General features: G+C 39.4%; 1 protein-coding gene across 2 annotated transcripts in view; it reads left to right on the top strand.

Annotated features, from left to right (window-relative positions):
- The first annotated feature begins 817 nt into the window (after window positions 1-817).
- Window positions 818-22,064, top strand: part of UNC5C (unc-5 netrin receptor C) — a 422,011-nt gene continuing 400,764 nt past the window's right edge. For both annotated transcript variants that reach the window (XM_042251227.2, XM_042251228.2), the window contains exon 1: window positions 818-1,292. In XM_042251227.2, coding sequence (XP_042107161.1) covers window positions 1,169-1,292 — 124 coding nt within the window. In that variant the 5' untranslated portion in view covers window positions 818-1,168. The remainder of the gene's footprint in view (window positions 1,293-22,064) is intronic.

Below are 22,064 nucleotides of genomic sequence, written 5' to 3' on the forward strand. Positions count from 1 at the left end.
GTTACTGTTCACTACAGAGAAGCCCAGAGCATAACGCAGTCTGAGTGGCGTTGGCGTTGACGACCCCAAGCGAACTGGGGCACTGCAAAAGCTTCCTGCCTTCTTCCCCGGCACGCAGGACTTCAGCTCTGGCTCGAACCCGGCTTACTCAGTTTCGAGACCTGAAGTGGTACGGCGAGTCCAGCCCGGGGAGTAGGGCTCCGGCGGCGGCCCCGCGGTGTAGCTGGCAGGCGGCAGGCTGGGCTCCGCGGGACGCGGCCAAGCGGCTGGTGCGCGCCCGCGGCGCTGTCGGAGTCCAGGCCTGGCGCACCGCGGGAAGCAGGCGCGCTCCCACTCTCCCCAGCCGCGGCTTTCCTCAGGTCCCTCTCTCCTCAGCTTCCGCAGATTAACCCACCGCCGCTCTCCACCTCCGGCTCTGGGCGCGCTGTTCCCTCACTCCCCGCTTACATAACGCGAGCGGGCGCGCTCCCGCCGCCTCTTACCCCTCAACCGACTTGGGTTGGGCCCTCCTCGCCTCCGCGGCCAGCGCCTCCGCGCGCCTGTGCGCCCCGCGCTAGGAGGTGACCCTCTCTGGCCACCCAGCAGCAGCGGCGGCGGCGGCAGCCGGGAAGTCTCTCCGCCCGCAGGAAAGCCTTGCGATTGGAGCCGCGAGCGCCTCACTGTGCGCAACTCCCTCCCTCCGCTGCCCCTCCTCTCGCTGTTTCTTCCTCTCCCTCCGCCCCCCCCGCCCCCCCCCCGCCCCCCCCCGCCCCCCCGCCCCCCGCCCCCCGCCCCCCGCGCGCCTGTGTGTGTTCGGCACAGGCGAGGGGACCCAGGGAGCAGTCCAGGCTCGGCGCGCGGCGGAGCTGCGGCTGCTCCTGCTGCCGAGGGGAGCGACGAGGTGGTTGCCTTGCGCCTCCGCGGACTTCCCAAGTGGGGGCAGAGCAGCCTCTCACGAAGCCGCTGGTTTGGAAGGCGCTGGGAAAGAGGGACCTGCAAACTCCTCCTCGGCGTCTTCTCCCCACCCTCTTTTGGCCCCTGCCCTAGGAGAAAGTGGAGTGTGGAGCTCGGTGAGCATTATTTCTTCAGACAGCTTCGCGGTGCACCGACTCGGCGGCCGCCCAGCGGGGCTCTCGGCTGTCGGCGCGCCTCTGCGTGTGTGGTTCCGCGCGGCACACCTCGGTCGACGATGAGGAAAGGTCTGCGGGCGACAGCGGCCCGCTGCGGACTGGGACTGGGATACGTGCTGCAGATGCTCGTGCTACCTGCCCTGGCGCTGCTCAGCGCCAGCGGCACCGGCTCGGCCGCCCAAGGTAAGGGGGTCCGCCGGCTCTGCGGCCGCCTCTCTTCGTTTCTCGGGCTTCCCTCCTTCTTTCTCTCCTCCCCAGTTCTCCTGACTTCCTTACTTCGCCTCGTTTCCCTCAACTGGAAATCACTTTAAATTCTACTTTTCCAACTAGTCAGGAAGCTTTGGCCATGATTATTTTTAATCTGTCATCCGAGATGGGCACAGCGGGGCCAGGGACGCACGGAGTGTGGACACGCGTCTATCCCTGGACATGTGGGAGCCTGAGGTGTCTTTTGCACTTTCTGTCCGACACTCACACGTCGTCGTACATTGCGCACCCGCGGTCTGGAGGGACTCTGGGTGCGGGCGGCGGCGTGGCCTGCCGCGGATGCTCTCTGATGCGCAGAGGCTCCCCGCGCTGTGCCACGTCTGGGTTTGCGGGTTCTTCAGTGAGTCTCTGAAGACACCAGACGCCCAAGGGCTCTCAGCTAAGATAACGTGTCCCTTGCGGCCGGGGACCCTCCGACGCCGGTGCCCTTCGGCGGCTGCCCTGGGCGCGGTGGAGATTCGCGGGGCAGCAGGACGGCGTCCCGAGCCCAGCAGGCCCGGGGTGTGCACGCCTCCCCGCTCTCGTACCCTCTCCGGGTCGCCCTACTCGCCGGCGACGGAGAAACTTAAAACCTCTCAGCTCTGAGGAAACGGACTGGTCGTTCAAACTAAATCCGAAACTCCCCGGGGTAACCCGGCCACTTTATAACTGACATTTTAATGCGTCTGAGCTTTAAAAAATAAGTGGCCGGGCCCCTGGGCACACCAGGATCTAGAGGAGCTCAGCCAGGAGTTAAGGGTGGGTAAGGGCGGAGGGGAGGCACAGAGGCTGACCGCCGTTTTCTTCTTGCGCTCCGAGTTTGAGGTGATGGAGGCAAATCCCTGCCTTCCGAGCCCTTCCAAGAGGAGTGGAAGACATTGAAAGAAGAAAGCCAAGACTCCCCTCTCCGGGGTCTCTCTCGGGTCATCTGACGCCCCTCCACCTCCGGGCCACCCCGAGCGCCCTCCTGGGTCTTGCCGCCCAGTTTTGTGGTGGTCGGTGGCTCCGCACTGGCAGCTCAGCTTTTCTCTGGGATGAGGGTGGGGGTGGAGGAAGCTTCCGCAGCGTTCGGAGGTAATCCAGGCATCCTATCATCTCGGTTACACTCTTTCCAAATTTGGAAAGCAGAGGAGGTGCGGCGAGAGCCTCAGCTCCCTGGGAGATGCTCAGACACTCCGGCGGTTAGCGGCAGCATTCCCGCAGATCTGCGGAGGAGCTGGGGGCGAGGGCGTGGGAGGTGGAGGCGGGCGCCGGGCGCGGGCTGGTGTGGTCCGGGTGGGGCGGTAAGTGATTAGTTAGGCTTTGTGAATTAGCCATAGCTACTTCGGAGAGTAAATTTTCCTGCTGCCTAGCTAAGTAGCCACGCTCATAAATCCTTCCCTTCTAGCCAGATGCCTCCCATCCCCGAGGTTTTGCCCTGGTTTTCTTATTCATATTTCTAAAGCTCATCTGTCTGTCTATTTTACAAAGGAGTCCCCATTAAGAATCATAAACTTATTGTAGGTTTCTTGAAATTGGAAGAAGTTCTCAGGACGGCAGCTGAGGGTACTTAGAGGGGGCGTTTGCAAGTTGAAGTGAGCAACCTGATGAATTGTTGTGGAATCAGCCGCGTGACTCCCTGTGGAATTCGCCTGCTGTTATTGGGCGCACAAAGGACTAAGCTATAGGGTGGGGGTGGAGGTGGGGACGGAAGGGGGACCAGGCAGTGAGAGAACTGTTTGGGAAAAGGACAAGTTAAAGTCCCCAAAGATGCCAAATGGGAGATATAGGATCCCTGCCGAGAGCTTACTACAGCCAAATTAAAAAGACTGGATAGGAAAAAAGATCAATAAAGATAATCAAACAGAAGATTGTAAGTGGATTAATATTGAAAGAAGAGGGGAGAAGCTATTAAAAGAAAAGATGCCCAGGATAGACTGAGCGTTTGCCTCTTACACTTTTTTTCATTTCATAGACCAGGCAAGCCAAAGATTGAGGATTTAACCAACTCTTCTGATCTTAAGTGGAACAATTAAATGTATTCTTTTGGGTTTGTGCATTTCACTCCTGTTTTTCTCCGTTTATTATTTTTCTTTCAATTCCTAGTGGACAGACTGAATCTTGTCTTTGAGAGACACACCATTCCACCCTTTTAATCTTTGGCTTCCTCTGTATTTCAGGATACCAGATATTCCTGTTAGGTGTCAAAAATGTAGAAAGCACCAAACTCTACTTTCTGTTACCATCACTATTACTGTAATCCATTCTTCCAGCCTGTTTTCTGTTGAACTACTATTAAATACACTTTCTTCTCAGAATCACACTCCTATAATGGTTTGATAAGGAAGTCAGACCTTTGTTTCCTTCTAATTTTTTTTCTATTTTTTCTCCTCTCTCTTTGGACTAGATCACTAGGGAAATAAAAGATGCTGTTGCTCCCTCAAGGTATGATTTCCTTATGCTGAGGGCTTAAAGATGGGGATAAATGATTTTTTATGAATGGAAGTATATATGCAATTAAGATGAGAAAGTTAATATAAGCCCTTTACAATGTGGACAAGATTTTTTATTCTGTTTTTAGAAAGATACTAGAAAATTGGAAGTTTTTGGAAATGCATGTCTTCAGAGAAAGCCAAGAAACTAACAGATGTTTAAGATAAAAAGGCAGAATGGATATTATTTGTGAGTGTACTCATTTTGTAACTGTGGTTTGAAAAAAGACAGCAGTCATTTTAAACAGGTCCTTGGGAGAGTCTTTAGGCTTTAAGCAACAACTTTCTCCTTTCTGGCTATGTTCTAATTGTTTCATTCAAGATTGCTGGGAACTCCTAGCTCCAGGGAATCTGTGGTGCTTCTGACTTTCAAGAATGAAAGATTTCACCAGGAAAAGGCTGTGTGTGTACGTGTGTCCAGTTTGCCTCAAAATTAGTGTCCTCTTGAAATGCATTTTATTCCTGGATTACACAACATTGATATTCTGCTTATCTAGCACCAACTAGTGTTATGAGTGTTAACACCACCAAAGTCAGAACAGAAAATTACTGAAGATTATATTGGGATAATTCTCCATTATTGTAAGATAATTTGTAATGCTTTTAAAACAATATACTTCTTCCAAGAAAAAGAGTAAAAATTACTGTCACACATTTATGCATATTGATGTGGTACAAATAGACAACTGGCATGGAAGACTGACTTCCATGACATGTATACTATATCGTTTTTCTGTTTCAGGAGCCGAGTAAATTCTTAAGTTTGCATTTGGAATTTGTAGTAAGGAAAAGTAAGCAAGTTTACCTTTGTTTAGAACAATAATTTCATGTCTTCTAGCTTAGGGGATTCTTAAAAGGCTTCAGAGAGCAAACTTTTCAAATACTTGCAAAGCCTGAGGAGCCATTAAATTGTTAACATTTACTGACTTCCTGGCCTTCTGTGTTCTGGATCCCGGGGATTCCATGTTCAACAAGACAGGACCCTAGAGCGTCTCCTGTTGTAGTCTGGTTGTCACGATCAGAATACATACTAGATCCTTGTTAAGCAGCCCTCCTAAGGACGTGGAAGAGGCATCCAGCTCTCCTAGGCAAACCCTTTTAGCATATTTAGAATTATTGTTGAGACTTAAAAATAACTGTTCTCTAATGTATGCTAGGTTATCCAATTAGTGCAAATAGCCGTAGTGCCCTAACTGCCTTCAGCACTTTTCTGATTTAGGTCATGGCTTTGCTGGAGCAGCAGAGGGAGTCACTCTCAGAAGAAACATTAAAACTACAGGAGGCTGCCACTTCAAGACGATAATGGGGAAGCATGTGGGGATGGGGCTTGAGCCAGCATTCTCACCTTGCTCTTTTAGCCCATGTCTTCTCTTTTAGTTTGACTTTTGCATTTGTGGCAATTAGGAACAAACCCATTCATGTCGCCTCAAATTAGAAATCCGTGAGCTGTTTGCATAGTGTATGGTATTAGAAGTAAAGTTCTGAACAATTATTATGTCACATACTGTGTGCTATTTTTTAGGGAGTTGAGAAGACAGTTTCACCCTTCGAGGAAGACAGACTTAGAACCACAGAATTATGATTTGCGTTCTGAAATAGAGCAGTGGCCGTAGGTATAGTACTTTCTGGACTCAAGCATCCTGTGTTAGTAGTAAATAGGACAAGCTAGGGTTGCGGTGGGAGTGGTAGTGGGGTTCTATAATCCCTGCACAGAGGAACGTAAGGGCAGGAGGTTGGTTGGAAGTGGTTTGGTCTTAAAGCTATTTGCATTGCAACTGTCTTATTAGATCTTGCTTAGGTTTAATATATCATTGGTCTGGCTTTGAGGAGACACAGGTTATATACAGGCTGTGAGGGGGTGTGGTGCCCATTCTGCCTGTTAGTTTAGTGGTGACAACTGCCTCATAATACTGCCGCCGCTGCCACCTAGCCGTGTGGCCACTGGTGAGTTATTTAGCTTCTCTGTGCCTCAGTTTCCTCAGATGTAAAATGGGGATAAGGTAAACTATAAGTCAGATGAGGGCTGCATGAATTAACACATCAAAAGTATGAGCAACAGTATTCTTTGGCTTCTAACTCTGTAAACCACAGATCAAGGAATCTAGACGTTAAAGAAATTAAAGGTCAATAATTTTGAACTGAAAGTAGGGTTTGCTGCAGACACTGCTTCTCCCAAAGTCACAAGTGGAGTTGCCTGAGGAAATGCTCCAAAATGTCCCACTGCAGACTCCTGGGCATGGCATGGTTCTTCCCAGAGCCTGTGGGAAGCTGTCTCTTTTCATAGCCACATTTCTTCCTTTCCACACAATCTGGGAAATTAACCTAATACCAGTTCTAAAAATGCCATGTTAAGTCACAGCCTGTTGAGCCCTGGCTTCACTCTTTGACTTTCTGTCTTTACAATGAATATTGAAAAATAACCTTGCCTAAATCTATAAACACTTTTATTTAATACATACTTTTATTTTTAAAAAGTACATGTAAGTTCCAGATTTTCAGATAACTGTTTTGAGAAAACCAGCCTGTTGAGCAAATGTGGATAGTTTTTCTTAAAAAAAAAAAAAAGAAAAAATGGACACAAGTGTATATCTAAAAATCATAATGGAATACATGATAAAACAACACAAAAATACAGAAAATCAAGGGAAAGCAAATCACCAAGACTTTCATACATTCAAGTTATATTTGCAGTAGAAGGCTTCAGCATCATAGTGTAGAACAACATGGGTAATCTAGATAATATGTATTTTGAAAGTGTCACACTTAATTAGTTCTATCTGTTTAATGGTTAATGCCATTTTTTTCATGTTTAGTGCTTTTTTTGTGTGTGGCCATGTCATGTGGATTGAGGGATTGAGGGATCAGTTCTCCAACCAGCAATCAAACCTAAGAGCCCAGCAGTGAGAGCCCCCACGTCCTAACCACTGGACAGCCAGGGAATTCCCTCATGCTTGTAGTAAATGTTGCTTTCTACCAAAAGTTTAAGATAAAACTAGACATTTGTGGGAGTTTTGTGTTATTTAGAGTTAAAATACGTCTTTCTCTTACAGTATTTTCATTCCACTTTTACTTTTGGAATGCCTGGTCTGCAGTTAGAGAGTCCTAAATTTCTCACTCTTTTTCTCTTTTAATCTAACTCCTTAAAGCTATGTATGGGCTGTTCTTTGACAGCAGATTGCTTATGGATTTGTAGAAGAGAGCTCCATGAATATGAGACCTTGGGTATTGTTCCAGTATCACTTAGTTCAAGGATATTTAAACTAAAATAGAAGCTATGAGAAACTCAACGCTATTCTTTCTGTGACGTTTTTTAAGTATAGTAAGTTTGCCTTGAGCAATATTTTAAAAACTGTTTATTTTTTTCTAGTTTTTAAAAAGAAATCCAATGATTGCATAATTTATAGTTTCTGTTATTTTAAATATTTATGACCTCCATATTTGTAGAGATTTTAATAACAAAAATTGTATAGTATTAATTTAATGAGCTAACAAGCTCAAAAATAGTAAACTTCTTACATTCTCTACCTGATTAGAACTCTTAGAAGAATTTCTGCCTTTTCATGAAAACCTAATACATATACTATGTTGTAAATATTTGGAGTCTTTATAAACAAAATGTTAAAAATATTATCATAATTTTACAATTGAAATGAGTTCAGGGTTAAAGTTGTAATGTGGTTTCTCATTTTGAGAGTTCCTGCCCCCCAAAAGTTGCTCCCTTAGCATTATATAATGAGGTTTTGAAAGCCACAGAAGAATGTCTCCAGATCTGATACTTAAAACATATCTAGTCACTCACACATAGTGTTAAAGTTACTGTGACATTAATTAAATTGAAGTTATAATTTGAAAAGTGAGCTGAAGCTTTCAAAGTGCTGGTGTTTGTCCTTATGTCAGTATACCTTTTTATTAGCAATGGGTAGTGATTCAAAAGTGCTTTAAGTAGTGAAAGTATAAGCTTAACATCTGAAAACTCCAGTGTTTGGGGAATACCCTCTTCTAATTAAATAAGCATGTCTCATCGCAGTGTGGTAGTGGAATGAGAGAGAGAGGAGACAGGTGAGACTTCATTTTATTGATGTGCTTCTTAGAGTTCTTACTTAAAATATGAGGCTCCAAATAATCATCTGTTAACAGATGATATTGATTAATCAAATTTCATTCCAGAGTTACCAGTCTTATTTATTTTAAAATGTTGTGAGGATAAGGGTTTTATCTTCATTAATCATTGTCATTTGGATCCTGTGGCTAGATTCATTTCTTGGCAATTATGAGAGCCATAAAAATGCTTCATGTAGATGAACGTGTATTATCTGTTCTTTTAACTAAGAATGTGAAACAACAGAAACTCCCTCAGCACATTAAACAAGTTTATTGATGAATGCTAACATTTTTCAATTTTAGTCAATGTCTTAATTGATTATTTAATCATGGACTGACTGAACTCAAATGTTATTGTCTTTTTTCCTCTGTTCAGAATAAAAAATCTTATATATGAACATTCATTTCCAGTAAAAACACATTAATGCTTTCCCACTAAAATACATCTGTAGCCCAGTTATAAGGCTAAACATGTCCTTAAGTGGAAATGCAGGTGTTTTCAAAACTCATGACAATTAGTGTGTGTAATAATATAAAATATGAAAGAGCAATGTAGAAGTAAAGTAGACCATTTGTACAGAAAAGTAACTATCTTAAGATAATGCATAATGTACATTCTCTTAGGCAATAGTTTAGTGCACTATGATGGGCATGTGGTATAATAATATCCACTTATAATTACAAGCATAGTGAAATACATCCAGGTATCAGGCAAAAGTGAAGGGGAGCAGAATGGGACTATTCTAGTCTCCATGAATTTGCAACTTTGTTTTTTGCACTCAAATAGAGTATTTTAGATGATTCCATTATCTTTTTGGAATTTCAAAACCCTTAAAAAAAATCTTTCAAAATCTGAGTTAGAGACTACCCTTAAACAAATGGTATTCTCTGACATTTTCTGGAACTAAAAGTGACAGTCAGTGAAGAAAGCATTGTTGTTGTTTTATTATATGTGATTATCACAAACCTGTGTTATCTCTAATCCAAACCAAATAGCCAGATTACTACCACAATAAAAACTTTGATTGGAAAGACAGAGTAAATGATGGCAATTTCACTTTGAGCATGATGTCTGTGTGAAATATGTTGACATTTGAATTCAGCTTTTACTAAGGGAAAATGATTCATTTTATCTTCCATTGAATAAAGAGTTTGATAAATATACACATTGTAGCCACCCAATGGAAGTAGGCAAGTTTGGTAAGCACAAATCTTGGAGTCATTCTGGAGAAAACAGTAATTACCTTACCTGTCATTTTCTTTAGCAACTTTCCTTCTTTCTTCTGTATCATGAGAGAGCATAAACTTTTAAATGTGTTAGGGATCAAATTCAAGGATTGAAAGAGCCTAAGACATTTTCCTCCCAGCCTGCTACAACCATCACCCACAGAGCATGCAGCTTAGTGGAAAACAGAAGCCTGTTTCAGAAACTGCTCTCAGAAGCTGAGGAAAAACAGGCATGCTCAAATGATTTATTGTTTGTGCTATCCGGAATAGAGACCTAAGATCAGTATTTCATTATAATATTATTCAATGGCACTCTGACTTGAAACCTTTATATAAATAGAGTCTTGATACACATCTATTTCAATGAACATAGCAAAAGAGTTTATAAAGTATTTAAAAGATATATTTTTTTATACATCACATTTCGATTTTACTTAGACTTGTTTGAGCAGGATGTACTTGTTTGAGAAATCTAGACTTAAATCAAAATGATATACTGATACATGGAATCCTTCAAAGTTCTCTGTAAAATGCATTTATATTTCCTCAGCTACTCTGTTAAATAGTGTCATTAATAATACCAACATTGTATGTTAAATCTCACCTGTACATCAGAAATTGAATATCATTCTTAGGATATATAGGAGTTATTAGGGACAATTGTCTCAGAAAAGAATTTGCTTAAATGAAGTTTTATCTTTAATATAAATAACAGTACATTTATAGAAAATGTTACCAATATCTGTCTCTTATATATTAATCAGTATATGTATTTATTTTTGCTTATGTTTACACATGAACAAAAATTAACTACATATATGTTTAACTATACATATGTGTATATATATATGAATTATATATATGCATATTTAAAAGGCATATTGGAGAAAGTTAGAGTTTACTTACTATAACCTGATGAAAAAATGTAGAAGAAGGATGACTAGAAAAAATTTTAACAGTAGATTTGTTTTCCAAGTAGGGATGGGGTTAATCAGTTTATTAACTTTATTAGAGACAATGATCATGTGAAAGATACACATGTCATTTTTTATAGAATGAAGTATCTGTGGAATTATTTCCCAGGAGGGCATTTCCTGGAAGACTCTTAGTGGAATGAAGAGTTATCTGTGAGTGCACACACACACACACACACACACACACTTATGTTTGCACAAATTGTGTGTGTAACTCTTTGTTTTAGAAAAATTCATTGTCAAACAGTCTTGGCAATATCCCCAAAAAGCAAACAAAACCTATCAAATAAATGAAAACAAACTTACTGAAAAGAAACGATAAGGTAGTCATTGAATAGGGAATCAGGTTTCATCCCTGGTTTCTAACGGGAAAATTACATTCTTTTCTGCAAAAAGTGTTGTCGACCAGTAGTTAAATTGTCTACAGCAGTGCACAGTAGAGCTGCCTCTGGTTCATTTGTGCAGTGGCTTATCTGATAGAAGCAGTTTTCTCCTGTCCTGCAAGTAACAGAAACTGGGGGATCTCCACGTGCACTGGCTTGTTTAAAACACGTGGAAAAAAAATACCATATTTTCCTACACATGCGTGTGTGCATGCTAAGTCACTTTAGTCATGTCCAGCTCTTTGCGATCCTATGGACTGTAGCCTGCAGGCTCCTCTGTCCATGGGATTCTCCAGGCAAGAATACTGGAGTGGGTTGCCATGCCCTCCTCCAGGGGATCTTCCCCACCCAGGAATCAAACTGTGTCCTTACATCTCCTGCATTGGCAGATAGGTCTTTGCCACTAGCGCCACCTGGTAAGCCCATTTTCCTACACTGCTACTGCTGAGTTGCTTCAGTCGTGTCCGACTCTGTGCCACCCCAAAGACGGCAGCCCACCAGGCTCCGCCGTCCCTGGGATTCTTCAGGCAAGAACACTGGAGTGGGTTGCCATTTCCAGTAGACTATAATTTTTTGACCAAAAGAGAAGGCCAACTCTCCTCTGTGCATGAGTAAAATGTTTCATTCACATGTGGGACCCCCTCTTCAACAGAGACAATGTTTGCCTGGTAAGCACCTTGCCTGAGTGACTTCTTATGATTGGGCAGATTGAAGGCAGTCAGTTGTGTTGTTTTTCAACTGGTGATATGTTTCAACTTCTTAATAAAATGGAATTATGTTTCCAGGCAGAATGTTTAATTTTCTTGGACTCTGTCAGATGCTATACAGGTGTTTTTATTTCTAGATTTCTCCATTATATCCATTGATACCTTTATTTAAATGAACAAAGATAAAATTATTTGAGGGGAAAGAGTTGTTACTACTGAAAGAATATAAAAAATTTAATTCTACATAGAGGGATGATATGATTTCCTGCTTGTTTTTAATATTATATTAAATGCAGGTTAATATATATTTACATGACACATCAATATGTAAATATATGTTAATTATTGCCATATGTTTCCACATCACTTGGCATTTCTGAACTAGGATTTTAAAAGATGCAAATAAATTCTAGCACACAGGAAATTGTTTCCTATGTTCTCTATCTTACATATCATATGTTCATGGATGACATAGTCTTTTCGTAAGAAAAATATGTAATATTCTGTTAAGAACAGCAAAGTAATAATAATAATGTCCCACAAAGTTTTGCGATAGCAAGTCTAAATGCTAATGAGAGGTTGCCTGTTTAATGCTGAATTGCAAGGTTAAAAAGAGGGTCTTAAAGATAACAGCAGATTCCACAGTCTTTGAGTTTGTTTTGCGTTCAATGACAGTCACTAAATTAGGGAAAGGAATGTTCAAACAACACACTTGAGGAAAAGTGATTTTTATAGAAAGGAGCCATTTCTGCTAATAGCCAGTAACTGCACGTAACCCTGCTGACATTAAAAGTCCATTAGCTAAGCTCAGTTTAAATAGCAGCTGATGCAGTGTCAGCTAAATGTACACTGGAATTTTTTCATATAATGCAGTAATAGCAGTTCTGTAATTTTTTTCTAAAACTACATACATTAAGTAAAACAAATGTCATCTGATAGTAGTGGCAGGGCTGCTAATAAGCAGGCAGAGATTTGTGATGAAACAAAAGTAACAGTCTATATAACAAGAAGATAATAAATGGTAGTGATAGTTTTAAAAGGAAGCCTTTGAGAAAAATCATATGGAGAAGCTTAAGCTGACATCCAGAAAGAGTTGTTTCCATAGAAGCACGTATTAATGTGCACTACTTTGAGATATTCATTTAAAGTGGAGTGATTTTTTTACCATTAGCCTCAGTGTTTAGTATTTCAGTGTATTTTGAAACATCTTAGACACTGTTATATGTATAAATAGCAAGGGAGTGGGGGCAAAAGGGGATTGAAAAAAGAATACAAGTGAAAAAAGAGATGTAACTTCATATGTGTTAATATCTTTCAGGAGATTACTATGGTAATATTTTTAAGCAATCTGATTTATTAATGCTGTCTACAATGAAAGCAAAGGTTGAAATATTTATATTATCCCCCCTCTCCTGTTTTTCCATTTTTTGAATATTTTCCAATCTCCATTTTAATCATCTGAAAGACAGGAAGTTTTACTGGAAATTTTTAATAGAATCCAAAGATTTTTAACAACTTATCTTAAAGAATTCTCTAGGACAGTGTTCTGTAACTGTGAGGCCATTGTGGAGACAGTGAGGGTCACTTTGTAATCTAATGGGTGAGCTGGGAACAGGGCAGTAATTAATCAGTGGCTGTCGTGCTCACACCACTATAAAGTATTACGAGAACCTTCACGCTGACCACCCCTCCCCATTATCAGACCATTAGTAAAACCCTGTAGAGGCAACAATGAGGAGGCCTGCCTAAGCTTATGACCCTAATCACTTGGGTATAAGCTTTGTGCATATTTTCAGAATGGTCACTAGAATTCTCATCACATTTTTGAGTACTCAGAATTATTTATCTTTGTAATCTAAGAATTTATTATGTCTAACCTGAGATATCTTACACACACACAACCTGAGATGTTACATCTTTTGTTTATTTTTGTTTTTAAAGTTAACTCAGTTTTCTTGATATGATTAAAAAATACCTCACATAACTCCGCGTGGCTTGAAAAGGGGGAAAAAGAAAGGAAAAGGGAGAAAAAGAAGAAAGGACTACTATTTAACCATAATGGGGTGACAGAGATCTCCCTTTTATGTTCACAGCTTTTCATACAAGCGTTTCATAATAAAATCAAGAAGTTCTCTTTGGTGCTGGTAACTGTTTTAATTCAGTTCAGGCCACTGTAAAGACTTATTTTGAATGAATTGGAAGCTTCCATGGATAGAGTTTATGCAATTAAATTCCTAACCAAAATCCCACTTACTAACATATTGCATGAGGGACTTGATGAATAATCTCATCTTTAGTATGTAACTCAAACATTAATAACAGATGGAAATATGCCTAAGTTCAACCAGTAGGCTTTGATTTTTAATTCTAAGCTGCCTTTAGTTTTTTCAGACTAAAACATCTGTTAAAAGTGACTATTTTCTGTATTTTTTTTCTTTTCTGTTGCATAAATCTATCGCAAGATGAAAAGAGAATGCCAGAGTATTTGGCCACATGAAAAATTTGTACACATCTATGAACTAGTATTATGAAATTGAATTATGTTGAAAATTATAAGATGATGCTCAACTGAATGAAATAGGACAGTTGTTACATTAGAGTTTGGAATAGTTTTTAGAAAAAAATTACCCTGCAATGTTAATATACTGTTGCTTTCTTGGAAGTTTTACAATGTGTGTGTGCTTTTTTTTTTTTATGAAGAATTACATTTTGAAAAATTTTGAGTGAACATGATGTATATTATGGCTTGGTGTTAAGTTGAATTTGTTCATTTATACTTGGAAAACTTTTCTTAAAATAATATTTAATAATGTCTATTTAGTGTGATTATCATGACTGTTTAAAATAGTGAATGGTTTGGATCATTGCTTTTTTGCTTTTTAATATTTCTTTCTTTTGACACTTAAAGAATTAAAACTTATTAGATATATGCATGTATGTGTGGGTCTGATGATTTCCTGGTATACGAAGTTAATCAAAATTCATTGAAAAAAAATAATGTTTACAATCAAGAGTGTTCTTGGCAACTATGCTAGAGCAATATTAAATACTTATGCAATCTTTATATAAATAAGTCTCTTGGTAAAAGTGAATAAACTGAGCTTAGCTCTAAGCCTGAATATTGCATACAAATCTAAAATACTTTAGCTTCAACCCACATTTGTAAGAAGAATGTCAGAGTCAGAATAGTATTTACATCACAGAATTACGAAGATTAACAGGGTTATAGAAAGGGAAGAATTGAGGAGGCAGTGCCTGGCATGTTACATGCTTAACGCACATTAGAGATTGTTGTTGCTGTTGTATCTTCATTACGTACGTCTTGGCACTAGTATGAAAATCATTGAATATATCACAGGAATGAAAAGATTGCACTCAATTGGGGGTACTACCAGGTGGAAAAATATCATTTAAACCAACAAAGGCATGTTGCCGAAGATGAAATTCTTAAAAAGAATTTGGTAGATTTAAAAATCACATTTTAAAATATCCTGTTAAGTTGTCAGATTTTAATTGTACATTAAAACTCTTTGGAAACTCAACACATGTGTGTTTGGGTTTTATGGACATGTTTCAGATGATTTTTTTTTTTCCTATGCTAGATTCTGAATGTAGAATATATTCCACTAAAACTAGTATCTATTAAATGTTAATGAAATAATCAGTTTATATTTTTCTCTACTATATATTAGCTATACTTATAAAGACAAGTATAACTAAAAAGACTGGAAAAAACAATTGGAAAATTCTTTAGTTTTTGCTAACATTTAAATTCTTTCTGGCTCAGTGGTAAAGAATCCACCTGCCATGCAGCAGACCTGGGTTTGATCCCTGGGTCGGGCAGATCCCTTGGAGAAGGAAATGGTAACCAGCTCCAGTATTCTTGCCTGGAAAATCCCATTGACAGAAGAGCCTGGCAGGTTACAGTCCATGGAATCACAAAGGAGTTGGACATGACTTAGCGACTAAACAACAAAATTCTTTCTAGAAGAATAGAAACAGCCTTCTTCACTTATATCAGAAATTTACTGATATAAAGCAAAGCATTTACTGATCCTAGGGTAGAAGCAAAATTTATTAAACTGAAGTTTCCAAGCAGAGCCAAAGTTCCTATATGTGTGAGGGGCATGTTATAATATAGGCAAAAAGGTAAATTAAGATACCCAAAGTGTTATGTATTTTATAATTGACACTTGCATTTAATAAAGTATTTTTTTCTAATGGATTGGTTCAGGAACAAACTATGGCTGAACTCGTACAGTTTCTCAGACATATTGTTAATTATGTATATGTAATGGGAAAGGGAAAAAAGTACAGATCATTATATTACTTGAAAAAAGTTTACTAGTGTACATTTATAAAATGGAAGTACTGTTGCTTAAGTTATAACTTTATTTTGAAAAAATGGACATAAAAATGTTTTTAACTATAAACATTCAGGACTATATTTTTTAGTTCACTGTAACATTAAATAATTTGTTCAGTCTTTAGTTTACTGTGACATTAAATAATCTTGTTTTTTCTTTTTCAAAATGTCCTTCAAAATGTGTTATTGTAAAATTAAAAGAAAGCATGAAAAGCTTTTTCCTCAAAATGTGTCAACTTGACAGGAAGACTGTAACCCAAAGCACTTATGACCAAAAATAATGCAATTATGGATAAAAACAATGTAATAGGTGCGTTGACTAAGTAAACAAGGAAAACACCACCACTAAAATGATACTCACACAGGAAACACTTTAAAGCCCACTGAACATTGATTGTGTTGCCATTTTCTTTGTCTAAAAAAGCAAAGTTTAACACACTTAGTTTTTACTCCAGCCCTCCACGACCACAGCCCCCTCACTTCCCAAGTCCAGCATTGTAGGAAACATCCCACTTTTAAAAGAGAAAATTAATAAGAAGCGTAGAATCAACAGTGTGGTTTAGTTCGTACATAACTATGAAAACTTATCTTTATAGCATCTTATTCCATTTAAAAAACCCAACAGAAGCAATCTAGAATGTTTTAATGATTGATTAAACTGCTCATTTGGGTTTTTCTGCTGTGTATAACATTTGGTTTGCAGTAGTTTTCTTTGAAGATTTCCTGGGGGAAGACCACAACCATTAAAAAGATGAGACTGTATTTATAACCCCTCCTTCTAGGGTATACCTGTATTTTTGTTTGTTTACTTTTTAAATAAAGAGAAGCTTCTCAGAACTTTAATTTTCTGAACATTAAATGGTCTTAGGCAGTTCTAGTGTTATTACTTCGGTCTTGTTTTTTTAAATTGATATGAAAAATATTTATTTTGTGCCAGAATGCATTTTTATTTATTATTTTTTCAGGAAGGGGGGCAATTTAGAAAGCCAAGTTGTTGAAGCAAACAAAAAATTACTTTATTTCAGAATCTCATATATGTTAGATGTTTATAAGCACTTATATTCAATTCAATCCTTTAATGATGTTAAATTATGAAAGATTACATATATTACTGAAACGTATTTTGAATATGTCTGTTTCTCCCAATTGGATCACTAGAGAAGTTTTTTCCTGCTTCCTGTCCTGCCTCACTCTCCTTTATTCTTCACACAGAAGCTAGGCAAATCCTACAAATATCATCAGTAAAGCTCTTTTTCCTAAAACCGTTTGATGGCTTTCCATTGCTTCTAGAATCAGACCTAAACTTAACATGGTTGGCATAGATATTTGTTCTTAAACCTCTAATTCCATTCCTGGTATTCCTCTGCGGTTATGGTTTCCTCTGAGCATGCACCTTTCCCAAGCCCGGCACTAGTGTTCCAGTGCAGCCCTAGAAGGGGACATCCTTCAGATCTGTTTAACAAGCTGGCAGTGAGTGTGTATGGCAGCTTATACTCTTCCCTTTGCTGTGAACCAGGGTTTGCTCCTCAGGTTTCATCCCTTTCTTCTAGCTGATTTCTGTTCCATTTTGATATCTTAGTTTAGATCTTCATTTCTCCATCAGTTCAGTTCAATTCAGTCGCTCAGTCGTGTCCGACTCTTTGCGACCCTGTGAATCGCAGCACACCAGGCCTCCCTGTCCATCACCAACTCCCAAGTTCACTCAAACTCACGTCCATCAAGTCGGTGATGCCATCCAGTCATCTCATTCTCTGTTGTCCCCTTCTCCTCCTGCCCCCAATCCCTCCCAGCATCAGAGTCTTTTCCAATGAGTCAACTCTTCGCATGAGGTGCCCAAAGTACTGGAGTTTCAGCTTTAGCATCATTCCTTCCAAAGAACACCCAGGACCGGTCTCCTTTAGAATGGACTGGTTGGATCTCCTTGCAGTCCAAGGGACTCTCAAGAGTCTTCTCCAACACCACAGTTCAAAAGCATCAATTCTTCAGCGCTTAGCTTTCTTCACAGTCCAACTCTCACATCCATACATGACCACTGGAAAAATCATAGCCTTGACTAGACAGACCTTTGTTGGCAAAGTAATGTCTCTGCTTTTCAATATGCTATCTAGGTTGGTCATAACTTTCCTTCTAAGGAGTAAGTGTCTTTTAATTTCATGGCTGCAATCACCATCTGCAGTGATTTTGGAGCCCCCCAAAATAAAGTCTGACACTGTTTCCACTGTTTCCCCATCTATTTGCCATGAAGTGATGGGACCAGATGCCATGATCTTCATTTTCTGAATGCTGAGCTTTAAGCCAACTTTTTTACTCTCCTCTTTCACTTTCATCAAGAGGCTTTTTAGTTCCTCTTCACTTTCTGCCACAGAGCTGCCTTTTACACCCGACTGTAACACTCTTTCCTTTTCCCTGTGTCCCCAGCTAGCATGTCAGCAGGAAGAGGGCAGGAAGCATGTTCACTGTGGTATCTCTAGCACATAAACAGGAGCTTCATATATGCAGTGGGCATACGATATATATCTTTTAAATGATGTTGGATAAATGCATAACACATCTTAGATGGGCTTTTGGTGAGTACACACTGTGGTGGAGTTAACAGGAACTTTCCTGATTCCCTTTGTCACCGACCTGGGGAGCTCCTGTACACAGTGAGATGAATATGAAGTTGAAGGTAGAAAGGACAGTCTCAGGAGTGAAGATTCACCATCTCTTAGATTCTGCCTAAAAGGCCAGTCTCCTTATCCTTACTTCAGAAATCCATTCCTGACTTCAGATAGTCCACCCTTTAATTTGGGGCTATTAAGTAATGAAGAATTTGGATTCTCATATAGTGAAAGGAAATAAACCTCAAACAACTGATGGGTAAGCAATGTGAGCACAACTAGACTCTTGGCCAGTTTGGTCAATTTGCCTAAACATAGCATGGGGAGTTAAAGAGACCTACAAGTTGAACCAGCAACCTATCAACACTCAGAGACCCTGATTATTCAGTTATAGAATTCTATCATATGGAATATTATTAAAATAGATTTTCTATTTTAATGGGTGATGAAATTGTTTTATATTAGGATTATTGTTGGGCCAAAAATTGCTCTATAGAGTATTTCTTCTTATTTCTCTCTGCTGCTGCTGCTGCTAAGTCACTTCAGTCGTGTCCAACTCTGTGCGACCCCATAGACAGTAGCCCACCAGACTCCCCCGTCCCTGGGATTCTCCAGGCAAGAACTCTGGAGTGGGTTACCATTTCCTTCTCCAATGCAGGAAAGTGAAAAGTGAAAGTGAAGTCGCTCAGTCGTGTCCGACCCTCAGCGACCCCATGGACTGCAGCCTTCCAGGCTCCTCCGTCCATGGGATTTTCCAGGCAAGAGTACTGGAGTGGGGTGCCATTGCCTTCTCTGTTATTTCTCTCTCCTACAAAGTAAATAAGGCTCTTGCAGGGTATGTGTCTTAGTCTGTTAGGGCTACTATAAAAAAATAACACAAACTGGATGACTTATGAACATCAGAAATTTGTCTCTCACAGTTCTGGAAGCTGGGAGTCCAAGAGCAAGACACCAGCATGGTCATGTATGTAAGGATCCACTTTCTGATCCCCAGACAGCAATCTTCTATCTGTGTCCTCACCTGGCAGTATGGCTAAGGATCTTTGCAGGTCTCCTTTATGAGAACACTAACCCCATTCATTAAGGCTCCACCCTCACAACCCAAGTATCACCCAAAGCCCTCACCTCCTAATACTATCATCTAAGTATGAATTTGTGTAAGAACAAACATTCAACTTGATGGTATGATCCTATGAGTATGAGGTGAGAGGGTGAGGAAAGGGGGCAGAGTAGTCCAGAGTCAAGAAAAATAAATCTGTTTGGGAGTGCATATTCAACCAGTTATCTTCCTGTAATTGACTACTGTTTGAAAGTTCTTTTGCTAGGACCACAGTCTATTTTCTTTGGGCAGGATATTTTGTTTTTTTTTTAGACTAGGAAATCATATAGTGAAATGTATCATTATAAAGCATTATTGAACCCGATTTTCTCGTAGGCACTTTTAAGGTGACCAAATATGTTGTGGATTATGCTACACTGCCGGCAAAGAGGAAATTATAACAAGTAACTACTACTTTTTTGTTAAGACTTCAGTAAACACAGACCCAACTTGCCCTGAGTAATTACCACAGAGAGCTATGCAATGGTCTTTAACTGGTAGTTGTTTGTAATCAAGCAGCCTGAATCTTGCCTTGACATAAAGCAGAGGAAGTGGTTAGGAGACAGACCTGTAATTAGCAGCAGCAGGTGCCCATAATGGAATGCCAGAGAGATGTTTAGAGAGGCAAATATTACTTTAGGAAAGCTTTCAGGACCATCCATTTAGACCAAAAGATGTCTAAATAAAAACTGGCTTGAGAGCAATATTAAAAGAATGTGTCTTTGGAAACAAAAGAAAAGTGTAATAAATTCCTTTTATGCAAATTAACCTCTTCTTCCATATGCCTAAGTATTATTAAGATGTGAAGTCTGAAAGATTGGACTCTGTGTTCAGAAAAGGAGTAATTTAACAACTTTAGACACTTTCGGTTATTAAAACGTTTATGGTTTAAGCAAAAGCTCTGCTCTTTATTTTAATAAGTATCACATGAATAAATCAAATGAAAAATTAGCTTGTCTAAAATGAATTTTCATGGCTTCAAATGACACTGGATCATAGATTCCATAATCATACATGACGAAAATTTTTATGTTAATTTTATGTTAATAATCTTCTCGATTTAAAGAATCTTCTCATTTGAAGAATAAAAACAAAAGAAACTCTGTAGTAAATGAGAACCAAACCTTTAATATAGGAGCTCCTGGTGGCTCAGATGGTAAAGAGTCTGCCTGCAGTGCAGGAGACTCAGGTTCGATCCCTGGGTCGGGAAGATCCCCTGGAGAAGGAAATGGCAACCCATTCCAGTGTTCTTGCCTGGAGAATCCCATGGATGGAGGAGCCTGGCAGGCTACAGTCCATGGGGTCACAAAGAGTCTGGTATGACTCAGTGACTTCACTAAACCTTTAATATACATTTTACTAGTTTCCTATATATTAATTTATTAGACATTTGTCAGTTGTACAGAATTTCACCCTTCAGTGATAACATGTTTCAATTTTTACCCTTTTCTAAAAGAAATAATATTTTACCATCCTTTCTGAGTGGTGCTTAGAAGGAATAATTATCCATATGATAAACTATGTATAATAAAAACTTGTAATCAAGTTATAAAAGAAATATGAAATGTAGATTTATAATGCCAGTTCCTCTTTAAGCAGTACACTTAGCTAAGTTGTTTTGATAGTGTCCTATTATTTCAATATTTTTCTTTCATCTTAAACTATAAAGACTGTGGTTTATATTAACTTACAGGAAATTCTATTAATACTGTATGAGGCATTGACAGACTAAAGAAAACCAACAAAACATAACTGCCTGGGTAGTTTTTTATGTTTTTAAATGGGGAATTTTCTTTTCCTTTTTTCTTTTTCAAGTAAACATTCACTTCAGTTGTCTTTATGTTGTGGGGAGTGAATAAACCATGTGGACTTGAACACCTCCTAAAGGACAGAGGAGTCGTGATATGTCTGTAAGACCTCATTCATTCTCAGATGTGCTTAGCTTGTATTTTGGGGAATATTTGTTTTCCTGCCTAATGCTAGCCATATATTTATCACTGTGAAAACAAGTGGAGAAATCAGTCATATATTTATCACTATGAAAATAAGTGGAGAAGTCAGTCATCCACTGCTCTTGCCAAAAATGCCTTTAGCTCCCAGAGTAGTTGTATGTCAAGATCTTGCCCTACTTAAAAGGAAGACATAAGATTTATTCTGGAAATTTACCAGGACAGACTAGCCCTCGAAACATGAAGGAAAAGATCTCTGTAGCTAAATTAAAATAAACTTAAGTCACACTTGATACATTATGCTTAAGATAGCTCCATCTAAAAATATATATGTAAGTTGGTAGAGGGCCTTAGTCTTTTGTTCAAAGTGGACCCAAATATGGGAGATTCAATAATTACCTAAAAACGGATAGATAAAATCAAGGAGAATAATAGTTTTATGATTTGAAATTTATCTGCATATTTTGACTTATTTGGAGTTCTTTTCCTTCAGATTGTGGAGTAAGTTAAACCAAGCTGGACACAGGGCTCATGTTTAGATAGAGATAATGAAGCATCCAAGTATTATACTTACCTGCATTCTCACTAATGAAATTTAGAATTGACATGGAGGAGAAAGATGTGGTTAGAGCTGGTGAAACATAGAATATATTTCTATTTTAACATGTAGTATATTCTCTTAAGTGATAGTCTCATTTAACCTTTTTTTAAACCTTTTTTCTAGTACAGCTGAGATCAATTTAATTTAGGAAGTATTAATTGCAGTACCCCTTAAAGATAAATGAGAGAGACTAGAATAAGATGTGGTACCCATCTTTCAGAACATTAAAAA

Source organism: Ovis aries, chromosome 6 (genome assembly GCF_016772045.2).
Source record: "Ovis aries strain OAR_USU_Benz2616 breed Rambouillet chromosome 6, ARS-UI_Ramb_v3.0, whole genome shotgun sequence".
Taxonomy (NCBI): domain Eukaryota; kingdom Metazoa; phylum Chordata; class Mammalia; order Artiodactyla; family Bovidae; genus Ovis; species Ovis aries.